The following is a 25,605-nucleotide window of genomic DNA, read 5'->3' on the forward strand; positions in this document are numbered from 1 at the left end:
GTCTTGGGCAATTTAGATAGTTGGAAGACATGAATCTCACTTTATATATTTCCTTATAGAAATCAGACGTTAGGCTGAATTATACATACCCAAGAGGAAGGGACAAATCCTTATTTTCCTTTAACTAGTTGACGCCTTATCCTCATTATGCCTATAAAATGGGATTTAAAAATGTACGTCTTACGATAGTATCACCTCAATAAAGAATATAGATGATAACTACATTATGTTCAGTGCATGATTCAGAACTCCTTGTGTACAAAGTTTTTTTGGGTTGTTTTTTTCTAAACAAATTACATGCCCCCTTTTGCTTCATTTAGTGTTCTGTTCTCTGTTTTTATTTTCTTTTTCCCCCTTTGGAAATCATGCTCATTTTATTCTCAGCCCTGTGAGATTAGAAGCATGATCTTTTTGCAGTAAAGGAAACTGAAAAGCAAACTGCTACAGGTAATTCTTCTTGACTTGGACTTATTATTTAACAACCATTTATAGTTTTGACAGCATCTGAAAGATTCCTTTACAGCCAACTAAGCACTTCCAGCCAATGTAAAATGTCATAAACACTCCCACAGTCATGTAATTACATTATGGGTGCTGTTCACATTTAAGACTGGCTGCCAATCATCCTATTATAAATAGATAAGATTTTCAAAAACTTATTTCTGCTAATACTATATATCACCCTGGAGTTTTGTATATAATTTAATTCACTTCATGTTAAAGGAAACGTGTAATTTTGCTTATGAAAGAATTGGTAAGCTCTATATTTTTACAATGCAAAATCCTAGATTTGATTTCATAAATAAGATGCATGCAATTTTATTTCTCTGCAAAACAATCTTGGAGGCTACTAAGACACATCCACACGCAGCAACTGTATAGATAAATTTAACAAAGCATCATTCCCAGTGGTCTCCTACTGGTGCTGAGTGTTTAATAATATGAAATATCAAGGCAATGATATGAAAGATAAATCTTAAAGCCCAGTCACATAATTTAATCTTGGATTCAAGGCACATTTGAAATAGTTTCCTGCAAGGAGTTGAAAAGAAAACTCAGAGGATTTTCTCTTTTATGTTGGTAAAAACTTGCTAATCACAAACTGTCCTTCATTTGAATGTTAACAGATAACTGAAAATGAGTATTATTTATTATGATATTCAGTAGAATAATGGAATGTTCATTTGTTTTCAGTATAAAGTGGAAAATACACATTTCATATAAAGGGAAAAATACACATTTTCGAATCAAACATACCGTATTTTTCAGAGCATAAGACGCATCAAGATTTTGAAGAAGTAAATTTTAAAAAAGTTTTTGCACTCTGCAGGTCTCCCAAACCTTCTGCATGCTTCATTTTTTGTGAAAAATGGGGCATGCAGACAATATGAGAGGCCTGCAAAGTGCTCCTGGGGGCTTGGGGGGAGGGCAAAATGAGCAAAAAAATGGTCTGTTTTTGCTTGTTTTTTAGCCCTTCCCAGCCCCCAGGAGCATTTTGTAGGCCTCCCAAACCCTCTGCATGTCCATTTTTGTGAAGGGGTGGGGTTTAGGGAGGCCAAAAATGCTGTATTCAGTGTATAAGAAGCACCCAGATTTTCACCCTCTTTTTGGGGGGGGGGGGAATACGCCAAAAAATACAGTACTTTTGTTTTGAAAACTAATTATAGATTGTATTCCTTAAAAATGTATTTGAAGAGATCCTTAATAATCTTTATAGTCTTAATTAGAGTATGAAATTACTTCAGAAAAATAAAAATTGAAGAACTCTGTTGCATAGAATACAAAATAATAGTTATAACATTTTAAAGCTCAAATAGGAAAAGGAATGAAGAGAGAAGTGATATAATCACTTTAATGTAGTCTATACATATGGGTCTATAATTTATATTCACCAATCATTGACTAAAGTGCTTTTAAAAAAGTTTTGACAGCTTTTATTCTACTATTATTTATGAATAATTGGGAAGTCTCATTTGCCTAATTAATGCTGATTCTCTACAAATAGACATTATATATTACACTTTTCAATAATATTTTGAAAAGCTTTTCTTGTTTTTGGAATTTTCCATTGCTCCTTGATTTTCATGTCCCCATTTTCTTTGACCTTGAGTAATTGTTCTAATGTTAGTAGCCTGTGTAGTTCCTTTCTCTTGGCGACATTAATGTGGCATCTTTTATATCATTCTGTATTTCATATTAAACTGTTATGCATTATTTTCTTTTACTTAAATTAAAACTTTACATAATGAAAATATGTTCTTAGACTTCACAGCCCCAGCCTATTTTTGATATGATTAGTAAGTATTGATTATCTTATAGCAATTATACTTTTGTTATGCAATTCTGGAACCTTTCCACTGATAAGAACTCCATCAGAACTCAATTGTTGGTCCATGTTTTGCCAACATTATGATTACCTTCAAAAAGGGAAATTGACTCTGACCTAGTCAAATGTAGATTACAATTCAGTATTTAGGACCATAAAAGTCTACATAGGGAACAAAACTTTCATCTACAAAGAGTTCCCAAAGGATCTCTCTGTATTGGTTCACAGGGTAACAGGATGGCAGATAAGACTTGGCATTAATAAACCAGATTAGTTCACATTAGGGCAGACACTTATAACTCCTTGCAACCACACTGATGTGTTCAGAATTGCCACTAACTACTCAAAAAATATCCAATTACTGTTGCAAAACAACTCTGAAAACATTAACCCAGCATGTGTCTGCAATAAAGTAGGGAAAGATAATGATAGGAATTAGTAAATGGCTTAAAATTAAAAACCATTGTGCTAATAGCCTTATGTCAGTCTATTGTGAATGTGTGTACCTCTAAACCAGTGATGTATGTCTTGCATCACACAAAGGCTATTTTTCTTCCAGCACGCACATGCTCAACACACGTACACACACACACACACACACACACACACTCATTTATTCGTCCATTCATTGAACAAACTGCAATGCTTTTCTTAACAATTTAACTCAATGTTTGTTTAGCAGTTTTCATTAAGCATTGATGTTCTCTCATAGATTTGTACTTTCTAACTTATCAATTGACTAATTCTATTATATGTAGCTTGAGGTTCTTGCAATTCTGCTATAAAAATATTATTAATAAAATCTAATTATCTTAAATACCATTTACAGCAGACTATAGCTTTTAAAATGTTGACCTTAACTTTTTAGTGGTAAATAAATGAATGCTAGGTTATTGGTTAAACACAAATCTATATATAATTGCACTTTGCCATTTGTATTCAACAAAAATACATATTTCTTCCCCTCGCATAAAATAGAAATCATTAAGTTGAAGCATGTATTTAGTCAGTATCTTGGACTTTTATTTCATTCTCATTTTTATAAAATTTAGCTTCCTGATTTTATGAAGTTCTTGCTATTTTTTTTATTCCTATCTTGTAACCTATGCAATATTTTACAAAGTAGGTTGCTCACCAACCCAGCAGAGATGCAGACAGTAACTGCAGTTCAAATTGTGATTTGCATGCCTTATATGACACCTGTACAGAATAACTTGTTGCTAGAATATCATTGCTATAGCCAGCAGAGTTGAAGGAACTAAAACAGAAGTTTCCTGAATTTTGTCCTTAGTGGAAAATGCTTGGATGTTTCTACTTTGTAAGGAGAAGGAGTGTAGCTATAAGTATATAATTCCTCAATGATATTCCGATTCACCACTCTTTGGAAATCAGGGGTCATGCAGAGAAACATGAAGGTCATAAAGATAATGCTCACTTAACAACTGGCTTGTCCAGTGATCATTTAAAACTTTTGACAGTGCTGAAAAAGAGGCTTTGCACATATGACTGTTGCAACATCCCTACAGTCATGTGATCACCATTTGTATGCTTCACAATCAATTTCTGACAAGCAGAATTAACAGAGAAGCTTGCAATAAAATTGCAAGTTGTGGTCACATGATATTTCGATTAACAACCACAGGCGATTTATGTAACAACTATGATAGATGTAAGATTATAAATCTATCATGTGATTTGCAGATAATGACTGTGGAATTGCTAGTCCCAATTTGGTTGTTAAGCGTGGACTACTACCTTATCATGAAGGTTTTATGCTAATGGAAGGATGTAAGGTTGAATAACAAAGTACTCACACACTTCTGTGGTTCTAAAAGTCTAAAATGAGACAAATCAGCACAACATGTAAGGTGAATAGTCAGATTTCTTATAACAAGTATTAAAAGCTGACCTATTAATTATAACTTGTAGCAGGAGATTGTGTAGAATTTCAACATTAAAGCAGTTTGAATAGGCTATAAAAATTAGTTTTACATCAGATTAATATCAATTAAATATAATTGTTTAATTAATTAAAGATACCTTTTCATTAGGAAAGCTACTGAGCTTTTCTTTTACCAGCTTCCATAATACTTTAACTCCAGAAAAGCAGTAAGCCTGGCAGAGCAAAATGTCATTGTCTATTTCTGCATTTTGAATGTTGGGGACTTTGCAGCTGAAATAGTCTCCCTTCATCTGTGGTCTCTCGTATTAGTGTCAATTTTATGGATTCAATAGGAAGACAGTCAGACTTAGATGCATTCCTACATGGGCAAAACTGCATTTTCCACAACTATAGAAACCACAACTTTCTATTATAATGACAAAATTCAAACAATCGGGATACTGTGATAGTTCAATTTGAGATATTGAAATCTGTGTGAGAAAAAGTTAATAAAAATTCCAGTGCTCTTTCTTCCAATATTTTTGCATCAATCTTCCCAATCAAAGGAGTGAGAAAACTATTTATCCCACTCTGATAATTTTTGTTCCATTCTTTATTTATGATAGGTTAGTGCAATATATCAGCAAGCACAAGAGATAGAAAGAAAAATAACTAGAAAAAGGCTAGAGGGACTATTAGGCTTTGAACTATAACACGATTGTGAGACAGACCTTATTCATTAACCAATTATTCTACTGAATTCTTAGAACTTATTAAGATAAGAATATGAAACTTTACTAAATAAAGATAGTGTTCTTTACTAGTTCCAGTTCTTCATAGGAATCTAATGTGTTTTATATACTGTGTAACTTCCATTTTTATCAATGCTTTTGCCAAAATTGTGAATGAGGGATGCAAAACATTTTGACTTCCAAATATTCTTATCCTAAATCCCACTTTGAGAATTTAAAGTAACAGTAAAGTAAAATGTTTATTTCTAAAAGATTCATTTCAAGTTCAGAATAAATTCCAGTGTTTGTTTCAAAAGGTGGAACAAAGCCATCCTTTCAAATAGCACCAGTTTGACTAATCCAACTGTTTAAAGTGCAGTGATTGGAGGTGTTACTTTTTTGGCCTGTGATTGGTTTGATTTTAAAAAATGTTTTATTTTAGCTAGTGTAGCAGTGGGAATCATATATGCCCTAGTACTAATCATTTGGAGTGAAGGGGGGGGTGATTCAGAAGTAGAGTGTTGAATACAGCAAGTAGAAGACAGCTTATAGTTGTATGTTTGGCAATGTACTTGATAAGTTATTTCTTATATAAATAAATAAATAAATAAATAAATAAATAAATAAATAATAGCCCCTCCAAGGAGCTTTACCTTGTCATGGTGGAGGGGCTTGCATGCTCTAATGATCCTAAGGGATATGCTGAACAGGTACAACCATAGCAGACAGGTCTTAGGTGAAGGGCCAACAAAATTTGTTCCACAACCCATTCAAATATGATGAGTATGAAAAAAAAAATGACATTTATGCTGGCTGAACCATCGCCCGGATTAACAAGGGTTCTGTTGGATGCTATGGCTCCTGGGCATTCTGGGCAAAATGAGCTACAGGGCTAAGCTCCCTCTGCTAGACAACCAGGGCATGGAGCTGACAAGCTACTGGAAGAAAAAGTGAAAAAGCAAAAAATCTGGACTAGGGAAGAAAACATCTCTACTATGAAAGCTTACTATCAATCTGAGCCAGCAAAACATGGATTTTAAAAATGAATGTATCAGATTTGGAAGGTGAACCACATGGACTGTGATATCAGTGAACAAAGGCTAATGGACCAATGGCGTGTAATTCTAACCCACATTTTTTTCACTACAGCAGAATTAATAGGAATCGAAGAGAAAATAACTAATGGTCTGAGTATACCAACAAAGAAGAGTAACATCAAGAATGATTTGCAGACTCAAAGCAAACTGAGGAAGAAAGGGAGGAAGAGGATGCTGAAATGGATGAAGATAAAGAACAAGGAAGCACTGAAGAACAAACCCAACAGATACTGATCAATTAGCTGAGAAAATAAAGCATCAAATGGAAGATGCTGAAAAAACACCGTTTGCCAAAGTTGAACCAAGCGAACTGGAAAGAATTGAGAAAGGTACTTAAAAAGCTCAATGAGGCTGTGCAAACCATTCAAACCACTACATTAGCTGAAACAAACCAGCTGATGTTGCAGCAGCCTTCATAACCACCAAAGAATTGGGTTTGAAAATACAAAAGAACCAAAGAGGCAAGAAGAGGAAGCCTAAATGGAAAATTCGTTGGAATTGAAGATCAAAAAATTTCATGGAGACTTGAGCAACTTGAAGGCAAGGTCAACTAAAGAACAAGCAGGTCAAGTAGCAGCGTTGGAAGCAAGATATGATTTGGAGAATAAAGAGATTGTGCTAGTAATTGAAGAGCTGAAGCAGAGGGTTGGTTGCCGTTGATGAAGAAGATTAAAAGATATGAAAACCGAGTACTCAATTCAAGGAAAACTCACAGTTCAGAGCAAATCAGCATCAGTTTTATAAGACTTAGAAAGTGGAGATGGAGTAACAACAAATGAAAAACCTGATAAAGAGAAGCTCTGAAATTCTGGAAGAATTGTGGGAAAACAACAAGAAGCACAACAGAAATGCAAAATGGATCAAACAGATTGAGGATTCTATTAAAGTGCATAAAATGGAAGATGTGAAAATAACAAAAGAAATGGTGCAAAGACAGTTAAGAAAGTGAAGAACTGGAGTGCACCTGGACCAGATGAGTTACATGGCTTCTGGTTAAAGGCACTTACAAGTGTGCACAAAAGATGGCACACAAATGAACCAGATTTTTAAAACACCTGAAATGATGAATGGATGAGAACTGGAAGGACATTTTTGATCCAAAAAGATAAAGAAAAAGAGAAAGGATCCTGGAAACTCTAGGCCAATCAACCTGTTTGCCAACAATATACAAGCTCATTACTGGTATCATTGCAAACCAAATTTACGGATACTTGGAAAGAAATGATTTGCTTCCTGTAGAACGAAAGGATGCTGCAAAAATTCAAGAGGAACAAAGGACCACTGCTGATTGAATCCTAAAGAATTCAACTGCTGATTGAATCCTAAGAATTCAAAGAAAAGACCACCAATCTGTTCATGGCTTGGATAGACTATAAGAAGCATTTTATTCAGTTCCCCATAGCTGGATCAACAAATGCCTGAAAATCTTTGGCATCATCAGCAACATACAAAAATTCATGGAAATGTCAATGAAACCTCTGGAAAATGAAGCTTATAGCTAATGAAGAAGTACTGGGTGAAGTTGAAATTAAACTAGGCATTTCCAGGGCGATTCCCTTTCACTCCTACTTTTTATACTCTCAATGCTACCGCTGACAAATCATTTTGAAGAAGATGAACTATGGATACGAACTTGCAAAGAAAGGACTGAAAATTTCACACTTGGTGTACATGGATGATTTGAAGCTGTTTGGTAAAACAAAAGCTGAACTAAATATATTAATTGAAAGCACAAAAGAATTTAGCCAAGACATTGTATGCAGTTTGGAATTGACAAATGTGCAACAATGGCAACCAAGACAGGCAAGATCATTGAAGATGATGGAATAGAACTTGAGAATGAAGAAATGATGAAGGCAGTAAAATCAGAAGAAGGCTACAAGTACTTGGGGATTTTAGAGGCCTCTGACTTAATGCATAATAAAGTCAAGGAATTAACTCCAGCCAAGTACATTCGATGAATTCGCAAGATATTAAAGTCCAAATTGAGTGGAGGAAACATCATAAAAGCCATAAATACCTGGGCTGTACTTATGATTCGATACTCTGCAGGAATAATTGATTGGACCCAGATGAGTTGGACAATTTAGACAGAAAAACAAGAAGCTTATGACAATGAATCATGCTTTGCACCCAAAAAGTGATGTTGACCGATTATATCTACCAAGAGCAGAGGGTGATCAAGGACTCCTACAAGTAAAACAGACTATGGAAGAAGAAAACCACAGCTTGAATGATTACATCCAGAAAAGTGAAGAACCAATGATTAAGAAAGTAAATAAAGGAGGCTTTTTAAAGACAACTAAGTCAAAAGCTGAATATAAGAAAGAAGTAATTGAGAAGCAAGCTGAAATTTGGAAAAACAAAAATATAGCCATATACTTGAAAAAGTATTGAAGGCAAAGCTGACCAAAAGCTAACTTGGAACTGGTTAAGATCAGGAGTACTGAAAAAAGAAACAGAAGGCTTTATTTTGGTAGCTCAAGAACAAGCCTTATCACAAACTGCATGAAGGCAACAATTCAACATGTTACCACCAACAGCAAATGTCGTCTCTGTAATGAGAAAGATGAGACAGTCGACCACTTGATCAGTGGGTACAGCAAATTTTTACAAAGTGACTACCTACAAACGCCATGACCACGTAGCTAAGATCATTCACTGGAATTGTGCCAAAAGTTTGGATTTGAGTACAGCAAAAACCTCTGGGAACATCAGGTTCAAAAGGTTTTAGAGAATGTGAAAGTCAAGATCTTGTTGGGACTTCAGAATTCAGACTGACAGGTACTTGGCCCACAACACACCTGACATAACAATAGTTGAAAAGAAAAAAGTATGGTTCATTGACATTGCAATACCTGGAGATGCAATATTGAAGATAAACAGCAAGCAAGAAAAGTACCAGGACTTGCAAATTGAAGTTGAGCGACTGTGGAAAAAGAAATCATGTGTTGTCCCGATTGTAATTGGAGCCCTTGGAGCAATACCTAAAGGGCTACCTTGCTATTTGGAAATTTTAAATTTATCAAATTTGAACATTTTGATTCTACAAAAAACCAATAGCAGTTAGCAGACTTATATACCGCTTCATAGGGCTTGCCCCCACAGTCTGGGTCCTCATTTTACCCACCTCGGAAGGATGGAAGGCTGAGTCAACCTTGAGCCGGTGAGATTTGAACTGCCGAACTGCAGCTAACAGTCAGCTGAAGTGGCTGCAGTACTGCACTCTAAACACTGCGCCACCTCGGCTCCTCGGCTCAGCACCCTACTTGGAACAGCTTATATCCTCCGACTTACCTAACAATTCCTAGGTCCTTGGTTAGGACTCGTTGTTGAGCTACCAACCAGCCCCAAAGGCTGTGAATCTCACCAAAGATTAACCACATAATAATATTAGTAGTATTAGTAGTAGTAAAATGTTAATATAAAAGATCACATACTTGATGGTTATTTAAATATTATGCTGGGTTTTTTTTAAATCTTTGAGGCATGTTGTGTGTGTAGATTACTATGTTTCATATACAAAACTAATGCTGTTGAGCTGGCATAAATCTAACTAACACAGAGCAGTGTTTGTGTATTGCTTGCATGTTCCTCTGTCTTACTAATGCTGAGCAGGATGCATTTCCATGCTGATATGGGATTTATAAGCCCTATGTGCCCTCTGAGTCATCTGTGCGCAGTTGAGCTTCAGGAGTGCCTTTAGAAATGCCAAAACTGAAGATTCAGTATTGCTTTGGGTTTGGAGATGTTCCTATCTTATAGTGCGCTATTCTTTTGTTTTATTCAACTTCTCATTACTTTCTCTATACAGGTGAAACTCGAAAAATTAGAATATCGTGCAAAAGTTCATTTATTTCAATAATGCAACTTAAAAGGTGAAACTAATATATGAGATAGACTCATTACATAAAAAACAAGATAGTTCAAGTCATGATTTGTCATAATTGTGATAATTATGGCTTACAGCTCATGAAAACCCCAAATCCACAATCTCCGAAAATTAGAATATTACATGCAATCAATAAAACAAGGATTGTACATAGAACAATATTGGACCTATGAAAAGTATTAGTATGCATATGTACTCAGTACTTAGTTTGGGCCCCTTTTGCAGCAATGATTGCATCAATGCGGCGTGGCATGGAAGCTATCAGCCTGTGGCACTGCTGAGGTGTTATGGAAGACCAAGATGCTTAAATAGTGACCTTCAGCTCTTCTGCATTGTTCGATCTCATGTTTCTCATCTTTCTCTTGGCAATGCCCCATAGATTCTCTATGGGGTTCAGGTCAGGCGAGTTTGCTGGCCAATCAAGGACAGTAATCCCATGGTCATTGAACCAGGTATTGGTGCTTTTGGCAGTGTGGGCAGGGGCCAAGTCCTACTGGAAAATGAAGTCAGCATCCCCATAAAGCTTGTCTGTGGAAGGAAGCATGAAGCGCTCCAAAATCTCCTGGTAGACTGCTGCGTTGACCCTGGACTTAATGAAGCACAGTGGACCAACACCAGCAGATGACATGGCTCCTCAAATCAACACAGACTGTGGAAACTTCACACTGGACTTCAAGCATCTTGCAGTGTGTGCCTCTCCATTCTTCCTTCATATTCTGGGTCCTTGGTTTCCAAATGAGATACAAAAGTTGCTCCCATCAGAAAAGAGGACTTTGGACCACTGAGCAACAGACCAGGTCTGTTTTTCTTTAGCCCAGGTAAGACGCTTCTGACGTTGTTTGTTGTTCAGGAGTGGCTTGACAAGAGGAAGCCCATTTGAAGCCCATGTCCAGCATCCGTCTGTGTCTGGTAACTCTTGATGCACTGACTCCAGCTTCAGTCCACTCCTTGTGAAAGTCCCCAACACTTTTGAATGGTCTTTTCCTGACAATCCACTCCAGACTGTGGTCATCCCTGCTTCTTGTGCACCTTTTTCTTCCACACTTTTCCCTTCCACATAACTTTCTATTAATGTGCTTTGATATAGCACTTTGGGAACATTCAACTTCTTTTGCAATTACATTTTGAGGCTTTCCCTCCTTATGGAGGGTGTCAATGATGGTTTTCTTCACAACTGTCAGGTCAGCAGTCTTTCCCATGATTGTGATTCCTACTGAACCAGATTTAAAGGTGCAGGAACCCTTTGCAGGTGTTATGGCTTAATTAGCTGATTAGAGTGGGACACTTTGAGCCTAGAATATTGCACCTTTTCACAATATTCTAATTTTCTGAGATTGTGGATTTGGAGTTTTCATGAGCTGTAAGTCATAATCATCACAATTATGACAAATCATGGCTTGAACTATCTTGCTTTGCATGTAATGAGTCTGTCTCATATATTAGTTTCATCTTTTAAGTTGCATTACTGAAATAAATGAACTTTTGCACGATATTCTAATTTTTCAAGTTTCACCTGTAGGTACAAGATGGCTGCTTTTGCCCTGTAAGCTTTGCAAAATATGATTTTCTCTTGTAATGTGTCATAAATTTCCGTTAGTAATGCAACAGTTAGAGGTAGTACCACTGTATCAGAAGACAGTCATACCTGTAACAAAGAGTTGAATTTCTGTCTTGCTTTTCTGCTTGTTGATTTGCATATCTCCCATTGCTAAAACATCATATTGATAAGTTTTTGGTGACTGATGAGTTATTTTACCTTTAAGTTAATATGGTGAATGAAGGTTTGTTTGGATTCCTTTAAGGAACTGAATATTGAAGTTGTCAAGGAAAACATTTATTGTAATGGATAAAGGTCAGAAGGGTTGAAAGAAATTCATCTCTTTCCACCTAAATGATTTTTTTTAGTTAGTCAAGAATCTATCAGTGGGAATTTAAGCTGTGTTACATGTTGTCAGAAGTGATTCAGTAGGAAAGAAAGAAAAAGAGAGAAATTGGCAATTATGTCTCATTCATGTTATATTATGGATTAATAATCCTAAGCAATAAGTGATTTTTGCTATTGCTAATTGCATAGTAATAGCACTTAGACTCGTATATAGAGTCAACCTATTACCCGCAACAATATGGGTCCTCATTTTACCAAACTCAGAAAGATGGAAGGCTGGGTCAATCTTTGAGGCTGTCAGGGTCAAACTGAAATAGTACATTCTAACCACCAGAGCAGTGGTCCCCAACCCCCGGTCCGCGGACCGGTGCTGGGCCGTGGAGTACCTGGCACCGGGCCGCGCAGCGGCCGAGGGCCATGATCGCTGCAGCGGCCGGGGGCCATGATCGCTGCAGCGGCCGGGGGCCATGATCGCTGCAGCGGCCGGGGGACATGATTGCTGCAGTGGCCGGGGGACATGATCGCTGCAGCGCAAAGGCTCCTGGGCCGTGCGCAAAAGCTCCTGGGCCGCGCGCAAAGGCTCCAGGGAAGAGAGCCCCGCGCAGGTACGCAATCAATGTGTCGTCGCGAACAATGCCCCCCCACCCCTGCGCGCGCTCAGCGGGCCACGGTAAAATTATCAAAGGCTGACTGGTCCGCGGCGATAAAAAGGTTGGGGACCACTGCACCAGAGCACTGTGGCTCATATCTTAAATATCTTTTTAGTTTAGATATGAATCACACAAATATGTCTGGATATTTGAATCACTTTAGATTCTTTATTATATAATTATATTGTTCCAGTTTAATTTTTCTGCATGGTAAGTATTACAGGCTTCTATACTGACATTTCAGTTGTTACTCTTTATTGGTATTTAATCTAGTAATTCTGCTACCGGGTATAGTAACTCTCATATGTCCTCTGCTCCTATATTGGCATTTAACTTTGTAACTCTGCTTCCGGGTATTATACCTCTCCAATGTCCTCAGATGTTGTGGTGAAACAAGTGATTCAGTAAAAGATAATGTGGTTACTGTTGTATTATAGCAATTCTACACCAGGGTTATTCCCAATTTGATCATTTTTAGTAACTTAATCCTTAATTAATGCAGTAATAAATATAACATTGGATCTATACCAATATGACCATAATGTAGTAATGGTCAATTATTATAAAAAAAGCTTATTTCCCCCTAAATGATACTTAAATGCATCATCATAAAATGATACACTTTTTATAAAACAGATACAATAAGTTTTGGAAGGCTATTTTAATAAAGAGATAGTGTGCCAACATAATGATTGCTAATTGCAATATTGCATGAAGAAGTAAAAATAAAATTTAAATATCAGAAAATTTAGAAAATAAAAGTTAAAGGAAATAAATGATAAGGAACTTAAATACACAAGAAAGGAATTAGAGTTTGTATCTGGGGAACAGAAGAATTCCATGTATGCTCTTGCTACAGCATATTTATTAAATAATGAAAACAAGACTATCCGCCTGAACAAGATTGAAGTACTTTACCAGCTGGTGTCAAATTCTCACCCTATAGAATTAAAAATCATTGTTGATTTTTATCCCCCATCCCCCCAGCTGACAGATGTAAACAGCTTCAAAGAAGCATCATCTTGAGCAATGGATCTTTGGACTAAGAAATTGATTCTCAGATCAACAAGTCTTGCCAGGCTCTGGGGCACCTGCATACTAGAGTGCTCAATCAACACAGTCTTAGTATCTACATAAAGTTGAAAGCCTACTGAACTGTGGTTGTCCATTTTCTCCTATATGGATGTGAGTTCTAGACTCTGTACCAGCAACATATCAAACAACTGGAGAAATTTCACATGCACACTCTGTGTTCCATCCATCCTACCTGGAGATCTTGAAACATGTGAAGTCTATCACCATTGAGTCCCTGATTATTAGAGGCCAGATATGGAGTGTGGGACAAATCATTAGAATGCATGACCACCATATAACTCACCAGTTGCTCTATGATGTACTAGAGACTGTGAAGATATCTTAAAGTCGTTCACACAAGCACTTCAAAGATGTTGTGAAGGAAACCTGTGACATCCAGCAAAGGGAATTAAAAGCTGTAATTATCCTTTGAAGCCTCTACTGGGTTTGAAGTTAGTCATCATCAAAAACTGATAGAAAACATTGAGTGGCATCACAGAATAACACCAGCAGTTATTAAAATGGAGTAATTGTGTTAGACTCTACACTTCCAGACTGTGTTTGCAGAGCCATCTCTGTGTCCATAGATGAAGTGTATAACATGTCTTCTTTCAATCTGAAGGACAACCTACAGTATATATAAACTGAATACAGGGAGGAAAAACTATTGAATACAGGGAGGAAAAACTTTTGTTCTCTAGATTGTAACAGCCCTACTCAAGCAATATCACTTTTGCTATTAAGAATATTTAGGGTAAAACATATAGTAATTCTGATTTAATAGAACAGTCTTTTTATTTCATATCCAATTTTTTAATACTGAGTTAAAGGTTTCTAAGGAATTAATAAATCAAAGCATTTATAATAAAAAGCCAATAACCCATCAGGTCCAGATACCTTTTCTGTTTTAATCTTCTTAATAGCTTCACAAATGTCCTTTATTGTTATGGGCCCATTCATAATCTATTTCTATTTCCCTGTAATCTTCATTAAATTTTGTTTCTTATATATTCTTATATATTGTTTTCTCTAAGCAAATGCCTCATCCTTTATATAAATTGGAATAATATTGATGAAATACTTCTTTGCATAGCCACATTATCTGTTATTACAGTACTTGCCCTTGACTCTTCTTTTTGAATTTACTATTATGTTGTATAAAGTAACCTCTCTTGAAAGTTTGCTTCCACCCAAATTATTCTTAATCTCTACCTTTATTAAGATTATTTTCAAAAAATCTATTTCTTTTTATACTTTTCCACTACTGCTTTTTTCTGTAATGACATTTCATTTTACCACTCTGTGAAAATACTGGGTTTTCATTTAAAAACCAAACTCTCTTTGGTAATGTCTCTACTTTATGAACCTTAGTTGAATTCTTGAAAATGAACTGTCTTTCAGAAAAATTAGAATACTCTTTTGAACTGCCACTGCATCAACAAATTCTAAATTGTCTATAAAACTAAAATAAAACCCTTTTGGTAATTCACCTTATGTAATTTTAATATTTTTCTCAGAAGTTCAGACTACTTGTGAAGGGATCACTCCATTCCATTTGCCTGAGTCTCTTCCAAATGCTTTCTTGCTTAAGGATTGTCTCATTCTTCTTTGCTTATGTAATGGTTTCTGCCTGTTCCCCTTAAGGCCCTCTCTTTGCTTTCTACAAACACTTATTTGCTTCCACTATGTTTCATTTGTAGTATTTTTACTTTGTTTGTTAATAAAACATCAGGTAAATGAGTTCTTATAATTTTAAAACAAGCATAAAAAAGATAATTTACAGGTGCATAGAGATTTTCCTAGGTACACAAAAGATTGAAAATAATCAGCAACTCAGTTAAGCAAGCATCTGAGCTAACATAAAATAAAGGATATTAAAATATCACTTGAGGTAAAAAAAACCTGCATTGGATCATTAGTCAACAATTTATATCCTTTGTTGCAACTCATCTAAACACATTTTCCTGTAATGTGGTATCTTCCAAATGTGCTGACTGACATTTGGGACCTGCACATTCAACTTATCGGAAGCATATGCTGTTGGGAAAAGATTGCTTAAAGATAGCGGTAACTATACAATATATAATGGTCCAGTGCAAATCCAGACTGTTCAACATATGGAACCAATAAAATTTATCAGCAACACCGCAGCTTATATCTGAGCTCTTTATTATTTTTTATTTACTCAGAATACTGCAGTGAGTTCAACAGCAACTAGCATTTGGATTAATAATTGGATTTCAAACATCAAATAAAAGTCAGAAGTGGAAATGTTTCTGATATATTCTGGCCACGACAATTCTACAGTAACAGCAATGATTGCTTTGCACATCTGTTGGTTCTACAATAATATAATTTGTTCCCTTTCAGTTTGCATATTTCATTTTACAAATGTTATGGATTATAAATACAGCCTTAATTCATTTCAAAGTCAAGACGATAGCATTCATAGTAAATAAGTGTTTCTTTGAATTAAACATGCACCTGGGTTTATAAATGAATTTGGATGATATATCTGAAACATTTTTACTACCACAGCTGGATTGTATTTATTGTCATTTATTTGTTTCAGTAGACAGTTAATGCAATGTTCATTCTCAAGAAGTCCACTGATGCTAATTCTGTAATCGCGTTGGACATATTAATTGTGTAAATATCATTTTTAAATGTTAAACTTCTAAATTGCATTCTAACTCATGAAAGTGCCTCTTTTCTTCCTGACCCACTTGATGGTATACTGTTTACAGTGGGTAACTTCCTTATTGGTTATCTAAGAAATGATATAGCACAAATGTTATATTGCCACCATGAATCCTTGATTTATTTCTTGAAAAAAAAATCTACACATTCTTTAAATTCTAGCAAAACCCTCTCTAACAAGAGTTCTTATCAGATGTAATACTCCCTTCTGTTAAGATCTAGAAGAATACATACAGTTTTGATTGACTATAGCTGCTATTTGGGTAAATATAGCAACAATGTATGTTCAATTCAGGAATAGTATCAAAGCCATGACTGAAATTTATTGGAACAAGATTGAAATGATTCTTCAGAATATGCAGTTTCCCCACTTCTGTTTGTTTGTTTGCTTTTCCCTGCTTTTATAAACCTTTAATAAATTGGATTTAATCAGGATTTTAGTCTGATCAAAAATAATAAGACCTCTCCAAAAATAAGGCCAAGCACTTATTTCAGGGGTCAAAAGAAAATAAGACCCTATCTTATTTTCTGGAAAACACGGTAGTTCATAACAGCTAAGTGTAGGTTGCTACAGGATTTCACAGGGTCAGTTTAGAGTATCCCAGGATATCATGCAGTACTAAGCCATAGCTAGGCATTATATCACATTTAGTGAGACAATCTATTTTTATGCTTGCACTTGCCTGCCTACTCTACTAACAATAGAAAAATCAGAATAAATTTAATACATAAAAGAATATCAATAGGTTTTTTTTCTCTGTTGCTTGAAGAAACCATGTACTACTAGAAGAGTATAAGTACATTCTAAAGCCAAAAGTGGTGGCAACATTGAGAAGATAAGAAAAAATATTTATGGGTAATAATACCCATAAATGTTATCCATTATTGTAGATGTACGTGGGGACTGATTCACTATGTGACCAAGCCTATTGCTTATATGATCAGTTGGACCAATTTATATCTATCTAATAACTTGTGAATAATGTAATGTTAAATACATGATTTAACATCTACAGTCACCAAATGATGATATCTCATAGTTCCTATTCTTGGCTTCAATTTGCAAGGCTAGCTGAAAGTACTAAACTATCCAGTCTACTGATTAGTAATTATCATGTAATAAATGAGGGAGCACTTTTTAACTAAAAATACAGAAACATACAAAGTCAACCATTATAAAACCAGTGTATAAGAAGAAAAACAAACAATGGAATACTGATATTTACATTATATAGCAATAACTTTACGGACATATAATTAACACTTAAAGCAAATTTATTTTAAAACTAACCTAAATTCTATATTTAATTTTAAACTTTTTATACATTTGAATTATATAAAGGTTACCAAATTTCCAGCAAGAGAGCACTTTGGCATTTAAAGGAAATGAGGAGAGATTAAAAAGAAAATGTATGCTTGTCTATGCCACACAGGCATGCATTAAACAAACTGCAATTCCTTACTGACTTTCTGCATTTTATTAAACAGTATTTCATCAGCAATATCAACATTTCAATATTCATAGCCAGTAACAATGGGAGGAAGGCATATTTTTCTTTGTATATTATTAGCCATATTTTCTTATCATAGGAATGGAGGTTAGAAAGGTGAAGCAGGAAGAAATCCGAACTTGTTGAATTGCACATGTCCATGATAGCAGGAACATGGAGAGGGAGCATCATCTCACTAGATTGATCAATATCTCCTTGAGGAAGAGCCAAGAACTACATGGCCTTCTTTCTAGAACAAATTACATATTTTGAGTATCCTCTGATACTTCATATCCCAACAAGAAGTGTCCAAGAAATTAAAGGAATGTGATGCTTCATTTCTTTGGATTTGTCTGTGTTTGCATTTCTCTCTAGCACTTCTGGGCTTCATTCTACCTACTAACATGATGTCTTATTATATTATACCTGAAGATGTTACTAAAGTGCTTTTCAACCCAAATGCTTTCTTAAGGACAGAGCATTTTAAAGGTCATCAGATATTATAAGAGAGTCTGTAAATGCATAAGTGCCACTTATAATCTCATTTGACTAAGGAAGTTTTGCATTGAATAAAACTTCACAACATTGCAAGCCTTCCTGTTTGTTTTTCTATTGACTCATTCTCTATACATTTCTTCTTTCCTTTTTTCTCCCAGGTGTGCCAATGCTGTTTGTAATCCTCTGGGGAATTGTCAAGTACCTTTATGAAGATGAGGGGTTGGTTCCGTTCTGATTCTTAACTAATTCATGTGAAGGTTGTGTTTTGTGGAAGGGGGTGAAGTTGCATATTTTTCTTGGTTATAATTGCTTTGGCAATGGCTATTGTATTGACATCTTGTGCATTTGCTCCACTTGTCACTTGATTAGTGTAAAAGCTTCTCATTACATTTTATTCAAACAAATAAGCACAAGCTTTTGCTGTTCAGCAACTTCTGCATGCCTAAATATACATCTGGCTCGAAAAGTACACTGTTTTATGTATTCTGCTCTTTATCATAACTCATCATCACACTTGGACAGCCTGTCTTTAAACTTGTATTTCTAGAGGCAGCCAATATGCCTGGCTCATTTAATAAAACTTTCCAATTATGACATTAATCTCTGTGATGGGAAAAATGCATATTTTGAGGATCAAGAGTTGTGATTTTGTTGAAACGACACTAATCAGAGATCAAACACTACTGATAGTCTAGTCTAGTCTATAGTCTAGTTATTTTTTCTGCAGAAAAGAGATAAAATTTGTCACACAAAACAACATTATCTGATTGTAAGTGGAAATCATGTTGAGCCACGAGGATTGGCCTATCCATAGCTTCTGGTCATTGATTCTGGTTTCAGGAAAGACTATTGCACATATGCCTTATTAGTGAGTTTCCAATGGATTTATGCTTTTGGTGAAACAATTATATAGCACCTTTCAGCCCTCATAAAAACCCCATGCAGGTAGTCCTTATTTACAGCCATTTTTAAGTGACTGTTCAAAGTTACGAAAGCACTGAAAAAGTGACTTATGACCATTGCAGCATCTCCATGGTCATGTGATCAAAATTTGGATGCTTGGCAACTGGTTCATATTTATGTCTGTTGCAGTGTCCTGGGGTCTTGTGATTACCTTTTACCCTTCTGACAAGCAAAAACTATGGGGAAGCCAGATTTACTTTACAACCACGTTACTAACTTAACAACCACCGTGACCCGTCAAAAGCGCAGAGGACAAAATCGCGCTCGACAAAAGCACGCATGTGACGTCATCACAGCGCGACAAAAAAAATTAAAAATTGAAATAAAATTAAAATTAAACCAAGCCGATTCACATAAAGGTAAGGGTTAGGGTTAGGGTTAGGGTTAGGTTAAGGGTTAGGTTAGGTTTAGAGCGTTAGCGTTAGGTTTAGCGCTAGGTTAAGGGTTAGCGTTAGGTTTAGCGTTACGTTAACGGTTAGGTTTAGGGTTAGATTTAGGGTTAGGTTAAGGGTTAGGTTTAGAGTTAGGTTTAGGGTTAGGTTTGGGGGGGTTAGGGTAAGGTTTTAGCTTTATTTTTACATTTTTCGATCACAGCGTGATGTTTTCGTCGCGCTGTGATGACGTCAAATGCGCGCTTTCGTCGAGCGCGATTTTGTCCTCCGCGATTTTGTGGTGGAACCAACAACCACAGTGATTCATTTAACAATTCTGTTGCTTAACCACAGAAATGTTGGCCTCAAATTGTGATCATAAGTTGAGGACTACCTGTAGTTCACAACAACACAAATCTGATTAATAAAACTACCATTTAAAAAGCATCCTTACTGGTGGCTGATTTAAAAAAAAAACCTTGTTAAATCCTAATGAAAAAAATAGCATTAACTTTCTGTCCTCCCACCCACCAAAATTCTCCAGAGGTTCAGATATATTGCTTTCAGCTTCACCTTTTGTAGTTACACTCTCTTGTATGTATTTGTATGTACTTTGATTTGATTTGTATGCTGCAAAATCCACATACGCTCAAAATGGTTTATATACATCACCATTCAAGTATAGGCTATAATGCTTCATTTTCCCCATGATGATAAATCTCCAATGACAAGTCTAATGCAAAGGGAGGCCCTTTGCAGGATATTCTTCCAGTAACCTGGTTCTAAATTTATCATGGCTATCTGCACAATAAATTGGCTTTATTTGAATTGGAAATATTTATTTAACATATGGCAGGCTTTGGAAATAAATATAAAGCCAGTGGATATGAAATATATGGGGAGTAATAATGATTCCAAAAGTGGACACTAAAGCATTCTCGCTACTGCATTTTGTTCCAAGTTGATTTTTATTCTCTAGTTTGTTTATTGACCATCACTGCTTCTGCCTTGTTTAGATTAAATCTCAATTCTCATAGCCTCTGATCAATTTATTCCTGCACTCATACTAGTGAATTGTCACCGTGGAAACTGAACTTGTAAACCTTTGATCTGATTCTGTAGCGTCTTTAGTCTGATAAAGCATGTTTACTCACATCTCTAGTAATAAGCCATGCTTCCTGTGGATTGCAAAAAGCTTCACAGCAGATTGTTATTGTTGTAAAGTATTGTCCTGCAGAAAAAGTGCTAGTCTCAACAAGGGACTGACTTTCTTTTTTCTTTCATTTGACTTAGTAAAACTTATTTATAAAAAATATACAACGCTTTTTTAGCTATGGGTATTCATTTGATGAAGCAAACCATGCTATAAATGTGCACACAATAAATATATTTTTGTGCCCTTACTTTATCATTTACGCCTAGAATGAATTTGGTAGAAAATTCAGGATGAGTATGTTTGAATACGTATTATATTTTTCACTTATTTAGCTATCATTTACTCACCAGTTATAAACGATTTTAATTCATCTGTTCAGTGACAAATTTGATCGATCATAAAATTGACAATAAGGCACCACCTGAAGTTATGCATTGTCCGTGGCAGCAAATAAACAGATCAGCATCAATGAATGTCCAATAGGTTAGGTTACCAAAAGCTTTTATTGCAAATACAAGAGTAATAGTAAATAGTAATATTAAAGGTAGACTGATAAAACAAACTCCTTATATATCTTCAATTGATTTGAATCCTAGAGATAACAGATGTACCCCAAAGTTAGTTTTGGCATAGTCCAGTCCTAGAAGCATGCTCTATATAGAAGTTCATTCTTGGCATCAATTTAAAGAATATATGCAATCATATTCCTGTTTTTATTCAGCAATATCAACTTGATACTGGAATATTGGATATTGATAGTGGCTATTGGATATTGATAGTGGAACACCTTTCCTCTGGAAGTTGTGAATGCTACAACACTGGAAGTTTTTAAGAAAAGATTGAACAACAATTGTTACAGGGTTTCCTGCCTGAAAAGGGGGTTGTACTAGAAGATCGCCAAAGTCCATTACAACTCTGTCATTCTATTCTATTTGTATTTTTTTAAGGTGTGTTTTTATGGGAGTTCAAATGTCATGAGTGTTTACCTTATTTCTACCACAATAACCATGGGAGGCAGTTAAGGGAGAAATACTGACTCAAATAGTCATAATAAGTTCTATGATCAAGTGGATCTCATAGATTTAAGTTCCCTTGCTATGTGTCTAACCTGAATCTTACCCAGTGTACTACATAATCCAGTTATAGCTGTTCTTTCCATAATTAGTTGGCTATTTTCAGAACAAAACTTCAGAAACTTTTTTCTAATAGCACGTTGCATGGCTGTGAAAATTACTTGAGTCTCAGCATTTTCCTACAGGAGTGTTGTGCAAATATTCACTGTATGATTTGCTGCAGTTTCCTTTTTCATATTATATGTATATTCTTATTCTGCTTTTAGGGGTGTTTAGAAGAATATATAAAAAATAAATTAAATATAAATACTTTAACACCGTCTTCCATAGATTTATTCATTTGTGAATCATTAGGGTCAATAAAACTTTATCACATATAAGTGTAGATAACATGATTGCCTAAAAGCCTTCCAACTATGTCCATTGGAATGAGTATTGTGGTGTTTCCTTACCCTAGTCTGCTAGAACAGTTTAGTATTTAATATTGCTACCATTATGTTTGGGTATTGTAAATTGTCAGTATAACAGTGAGAATATTGATTATTACAATTGTTTTGATGCCTTTTTGCATTTTGTACTAAATTAGGGACGTTGAATATGTCTTTGAATTAAGTTTGACAGTAGTAGTTGCTGAAAGGGACATTATAGACAAACACGAAAGGGGTAAAAAGATTCTTCAAAAAGGATGATTTTGAGGCTGATGCAAATGTGAAATAGTCTTGTTGCATCTGTTGCTCTGTGCATAAATGAGGAACCTACAAGTTTCATTTAAAAGTCTTTGTGAAATCCAGCACTTTCAACTGTGTAATCTGTACAGAAAATACAGTTTTATTATTACTATTATTAATACAAGATTTGTGTGTGTGTGTGGGTGTGTCATACATTATTTTCGGGTATTTCTAACATTTTCTGAATTTCTTCTCTAAAACCAGATTACAGTAATTTTTTCAATTTTCTAGGCATCCAGAACATTTAAAAGCACAGCAGATTTTTGTCAGTCTAAAGATGTATTTGAAGTGTTTATTATGTTCAATTATGTTCAATTGCCTTTTATGTTATTTTAAAAAAGACTTACAACTTCTGTTAAACACATTATCAAATCAATAGAACTCACAGAGTATGGATGGTTACCTACATCTTACAAAGATATGTGTAACATTGTAAAATATACTTGTGGCTTTTCTCTCTGTAAAAGGCAACATTTTGTCCCTTACTCTAAAACTTCTCAATATCCCCTAGTGGGATAGGTGATGTAAAGAGGTATAGCAAGCATGTAACAAGCACTAGTCAAAAGAGTTTAAATCATCCTGAACGCTAATAAGCTTTCAGCCAACAGCCCAGTGATAGACCGAGTACTGAATGCAGAAGTACAGATTTGTACTGCAGCATAATTTGCTGTTTGTAGTGAATGACAGCTTTGAGTAAATGGCTAAGCAGTTACTTGTCACTCACTAATGGACTTTTTTGTTTGGTTTGTCTTAGTGAAAAAATTGCTTCACAGTGCCAAATATCACTTCAGATCCAGTTACAATAGTGTTTTGCTATATAGTGTGTGTCTGTTTTGAGGATGAGGGTGTTATTTCTAAAAATGAAAGCATGTCCCCATTTTTCTCCATCTTACTTTCAGGATATTTTTTAAAAAAACTTCAGATTCATGTCTGTAGAATTAAACTAGGAGTGCTTTGTGAATAATGCATTAGTGCACAGTGAGATACAGCCTCCATTTCTACCTTTTGTATACCTGCCATCTTCAATGGTACATGTAAATGGTACATGAGCAAAATGTTGTACAGGCAAGCATTTGCCATATATATTGAGAATCTCAAGATTGACTTGGTGTTTTCTCTAGCAGTATGTCCTCTGTCCAGCTCCTATTTTTAAGAGTATCAGACATTGCTGGGGCTATGTGTGGTCCATGTAAATTTTTGGACTTCTTTAGTTCCCACATACTTATGTTCAATTACTGGGTTTTATAAAGGATAAGATAATTGAAGTAGAGAGAAAATTGAAATAGGAGGGGGAAAGTCACCCACTTTTATAGCAATTTATAGCAATTTAACCTTCAATCACAAAATTGTAAACATTATACCTCTATACTATACTGTAAATTGTAATTGGATATATTTGAATAATTTTCAATTCCTTCATGATAATATAATCAATAGATTATAAACACTTTTCTCAAAGCATGTTGGCTTTGAAGTGATTTGAAAGATAGACTGGAAGGTATTGTTGAAGGGGGGAAAATGCCCAAAGAAGTAGCTGTTGAAAATATAGCTTTGCAGGGATGTTTGTGTGCACACTCAGATTATTTGAACAGGCTTTTATTGAAAGTCTGGACAAACCAGACAGTTGTCTGGTCAGCTACAAGAACAAAATTTTCTGCAAAACACATTTTTTTCATCATCAATCAAAATCCTTGATTTATTTGGTATAGTAGTTTGATATTTGGACTTATTGGCAATCAATGTGACCTTTTATTTTAAGGATGGAAATGTGACTATCTATTGTGCCTTATAATTTGTTTTCTGATTTCTAATGAAATAACTTTTATTAACTACTGTTAATATCTAACAGAGGGAGCTTGAGTGCATCTATTTTTGCACTTTGATCTAGATTAACTGAACTGTTTTTAAGATTCAGCTGTGCTATGCATCGACATTAAGTAGCAACTATTATGCTTTTCTATATATGGAAGAAATATGGGATAATTAGATTATTATCTCCATGTGCTGACCCTTGTCCCATTTTTTTTAATTATTCCAGCTGTTGGAATAAGAATCTGAACATGAACTATTGGCTGATCATCAGGCTACCTATTATGGTTGCTATTGGGGTAAGTGTTTGGAAATTCTTGCAATAGTAACACGGGTTATGAATAGCAAGTGGAAATGGATAATAAAAATGCTAGCAGTGTAGCTGTCCTTTCACTAATAAAATAATTTTGTAGGCGTTCCATTAATTGTTTTCTGTCTCCTAACATTCCATGGATAAATGATGCATGACAGTTTTTTAACCAATCTATCTGTAAAAACGAATTTGGAAATTACCTTTTTCTGTGTTCCAATAAATAAGTAATTGAATGTCCATCAACTTCATAGTCTTAGTTGTGGCTAAACTCCTCTTTCTTAACAAGCCAGGCTTTTCTTGATGTGCATACTGTGCTAAGCAGAAAAGCTGTTGGCAAGAATCCCTAATAGCCTATCTTAATTTTATAATAATAATAAACTATAGATAAAATGTGTAAGAATTAAACCATTATAATAATTAAGGCATTAATTAAAATATCAATTTATACTTGGCATGTGTGTCTAAAATTTCATTTGAAATGTGTCAACTAGAATATATAATGATGCATTCCTTCGTGATATTTCATATGATGAGCATAATTTTGGAGTGAGTTGTCTGGCAACATAATCTTAAAATGAATATTATTATAGAGATAACAGAGAGATGCCGCTCAGTTCTACAATCTGCTTTGTAATTCCTTTTTGTTTTATTCAGGTGAACTTCCTGATCTTTATCAGGGTTATTTGCATTATAATTTCTAAGCTGCAAGCCAATCTATTGCGCAAAAGTGACATAAAATGCAGGTGAGATCATTTGTCAGCAAAAATACTATCAAGGTGTCCCGTCCCCCCCCCCCCCAGCAAAATGCTTATGGTAATTGATCATAATGAAAAATGCTTATGACAACTGAGAAAGGTGTAGATTACATCTAATAAGAGGAAACAAAATTACAGTGCCATTTATCGGTAACAATTTAAGTATAGATAAACGTTGAATTCTGGCAGAAATTATAGTACATGTGTCAAAT

At 35.1% G+C, this 25,605-nt stretch overlaps 1 protein-coding gene across 1 annotated transcript in view; it reads left to right on the forward strand.

Annotated features, from left to right (window-relative positions):
• GLP1R (glucagon like peptide 1 receptor) overlaps nucleotides 1-25,605 on the forward strand; it is an 83,239-nt gene that overhangs the window by 49,318 nt on the left and 8,316 nt on the right. The window contains exons 10-12 of the mRNA XM_032216051.1: nucleotides 18,384-18,444; nucleotides 24,555-24,624; nucleotides 25,293-25,381. Coding sequence (XP_032071942.1) covers nucleotides 18,384-18,444; nucleotides 24,555-24,624; nucleotides 25,293-25,381 — 220 coding nt within the window. The remainder of the gene's footprint in view (nucleotides 1-18,383; nucleotides 18,445-24,554; nucleotides 24,625-25,292; nucleotides 25,382-25,605) is intronic.

The sequence above is a fragment of the Thamnophis elegans genome, chromosome 4 (assembly GCF_009769535.1).
Source record: "Thamnophis elegans isolate rThaEle1 chromosome 4, rThaEle1.pri, whole genome shotgun sequence".
Classification (NCBI taxonomy): Eukaryota; Metazoa; Chordata; class Lepidosauria; order Squamata; family Colubridae; genus Thamnophis; species Thamnophis elegans.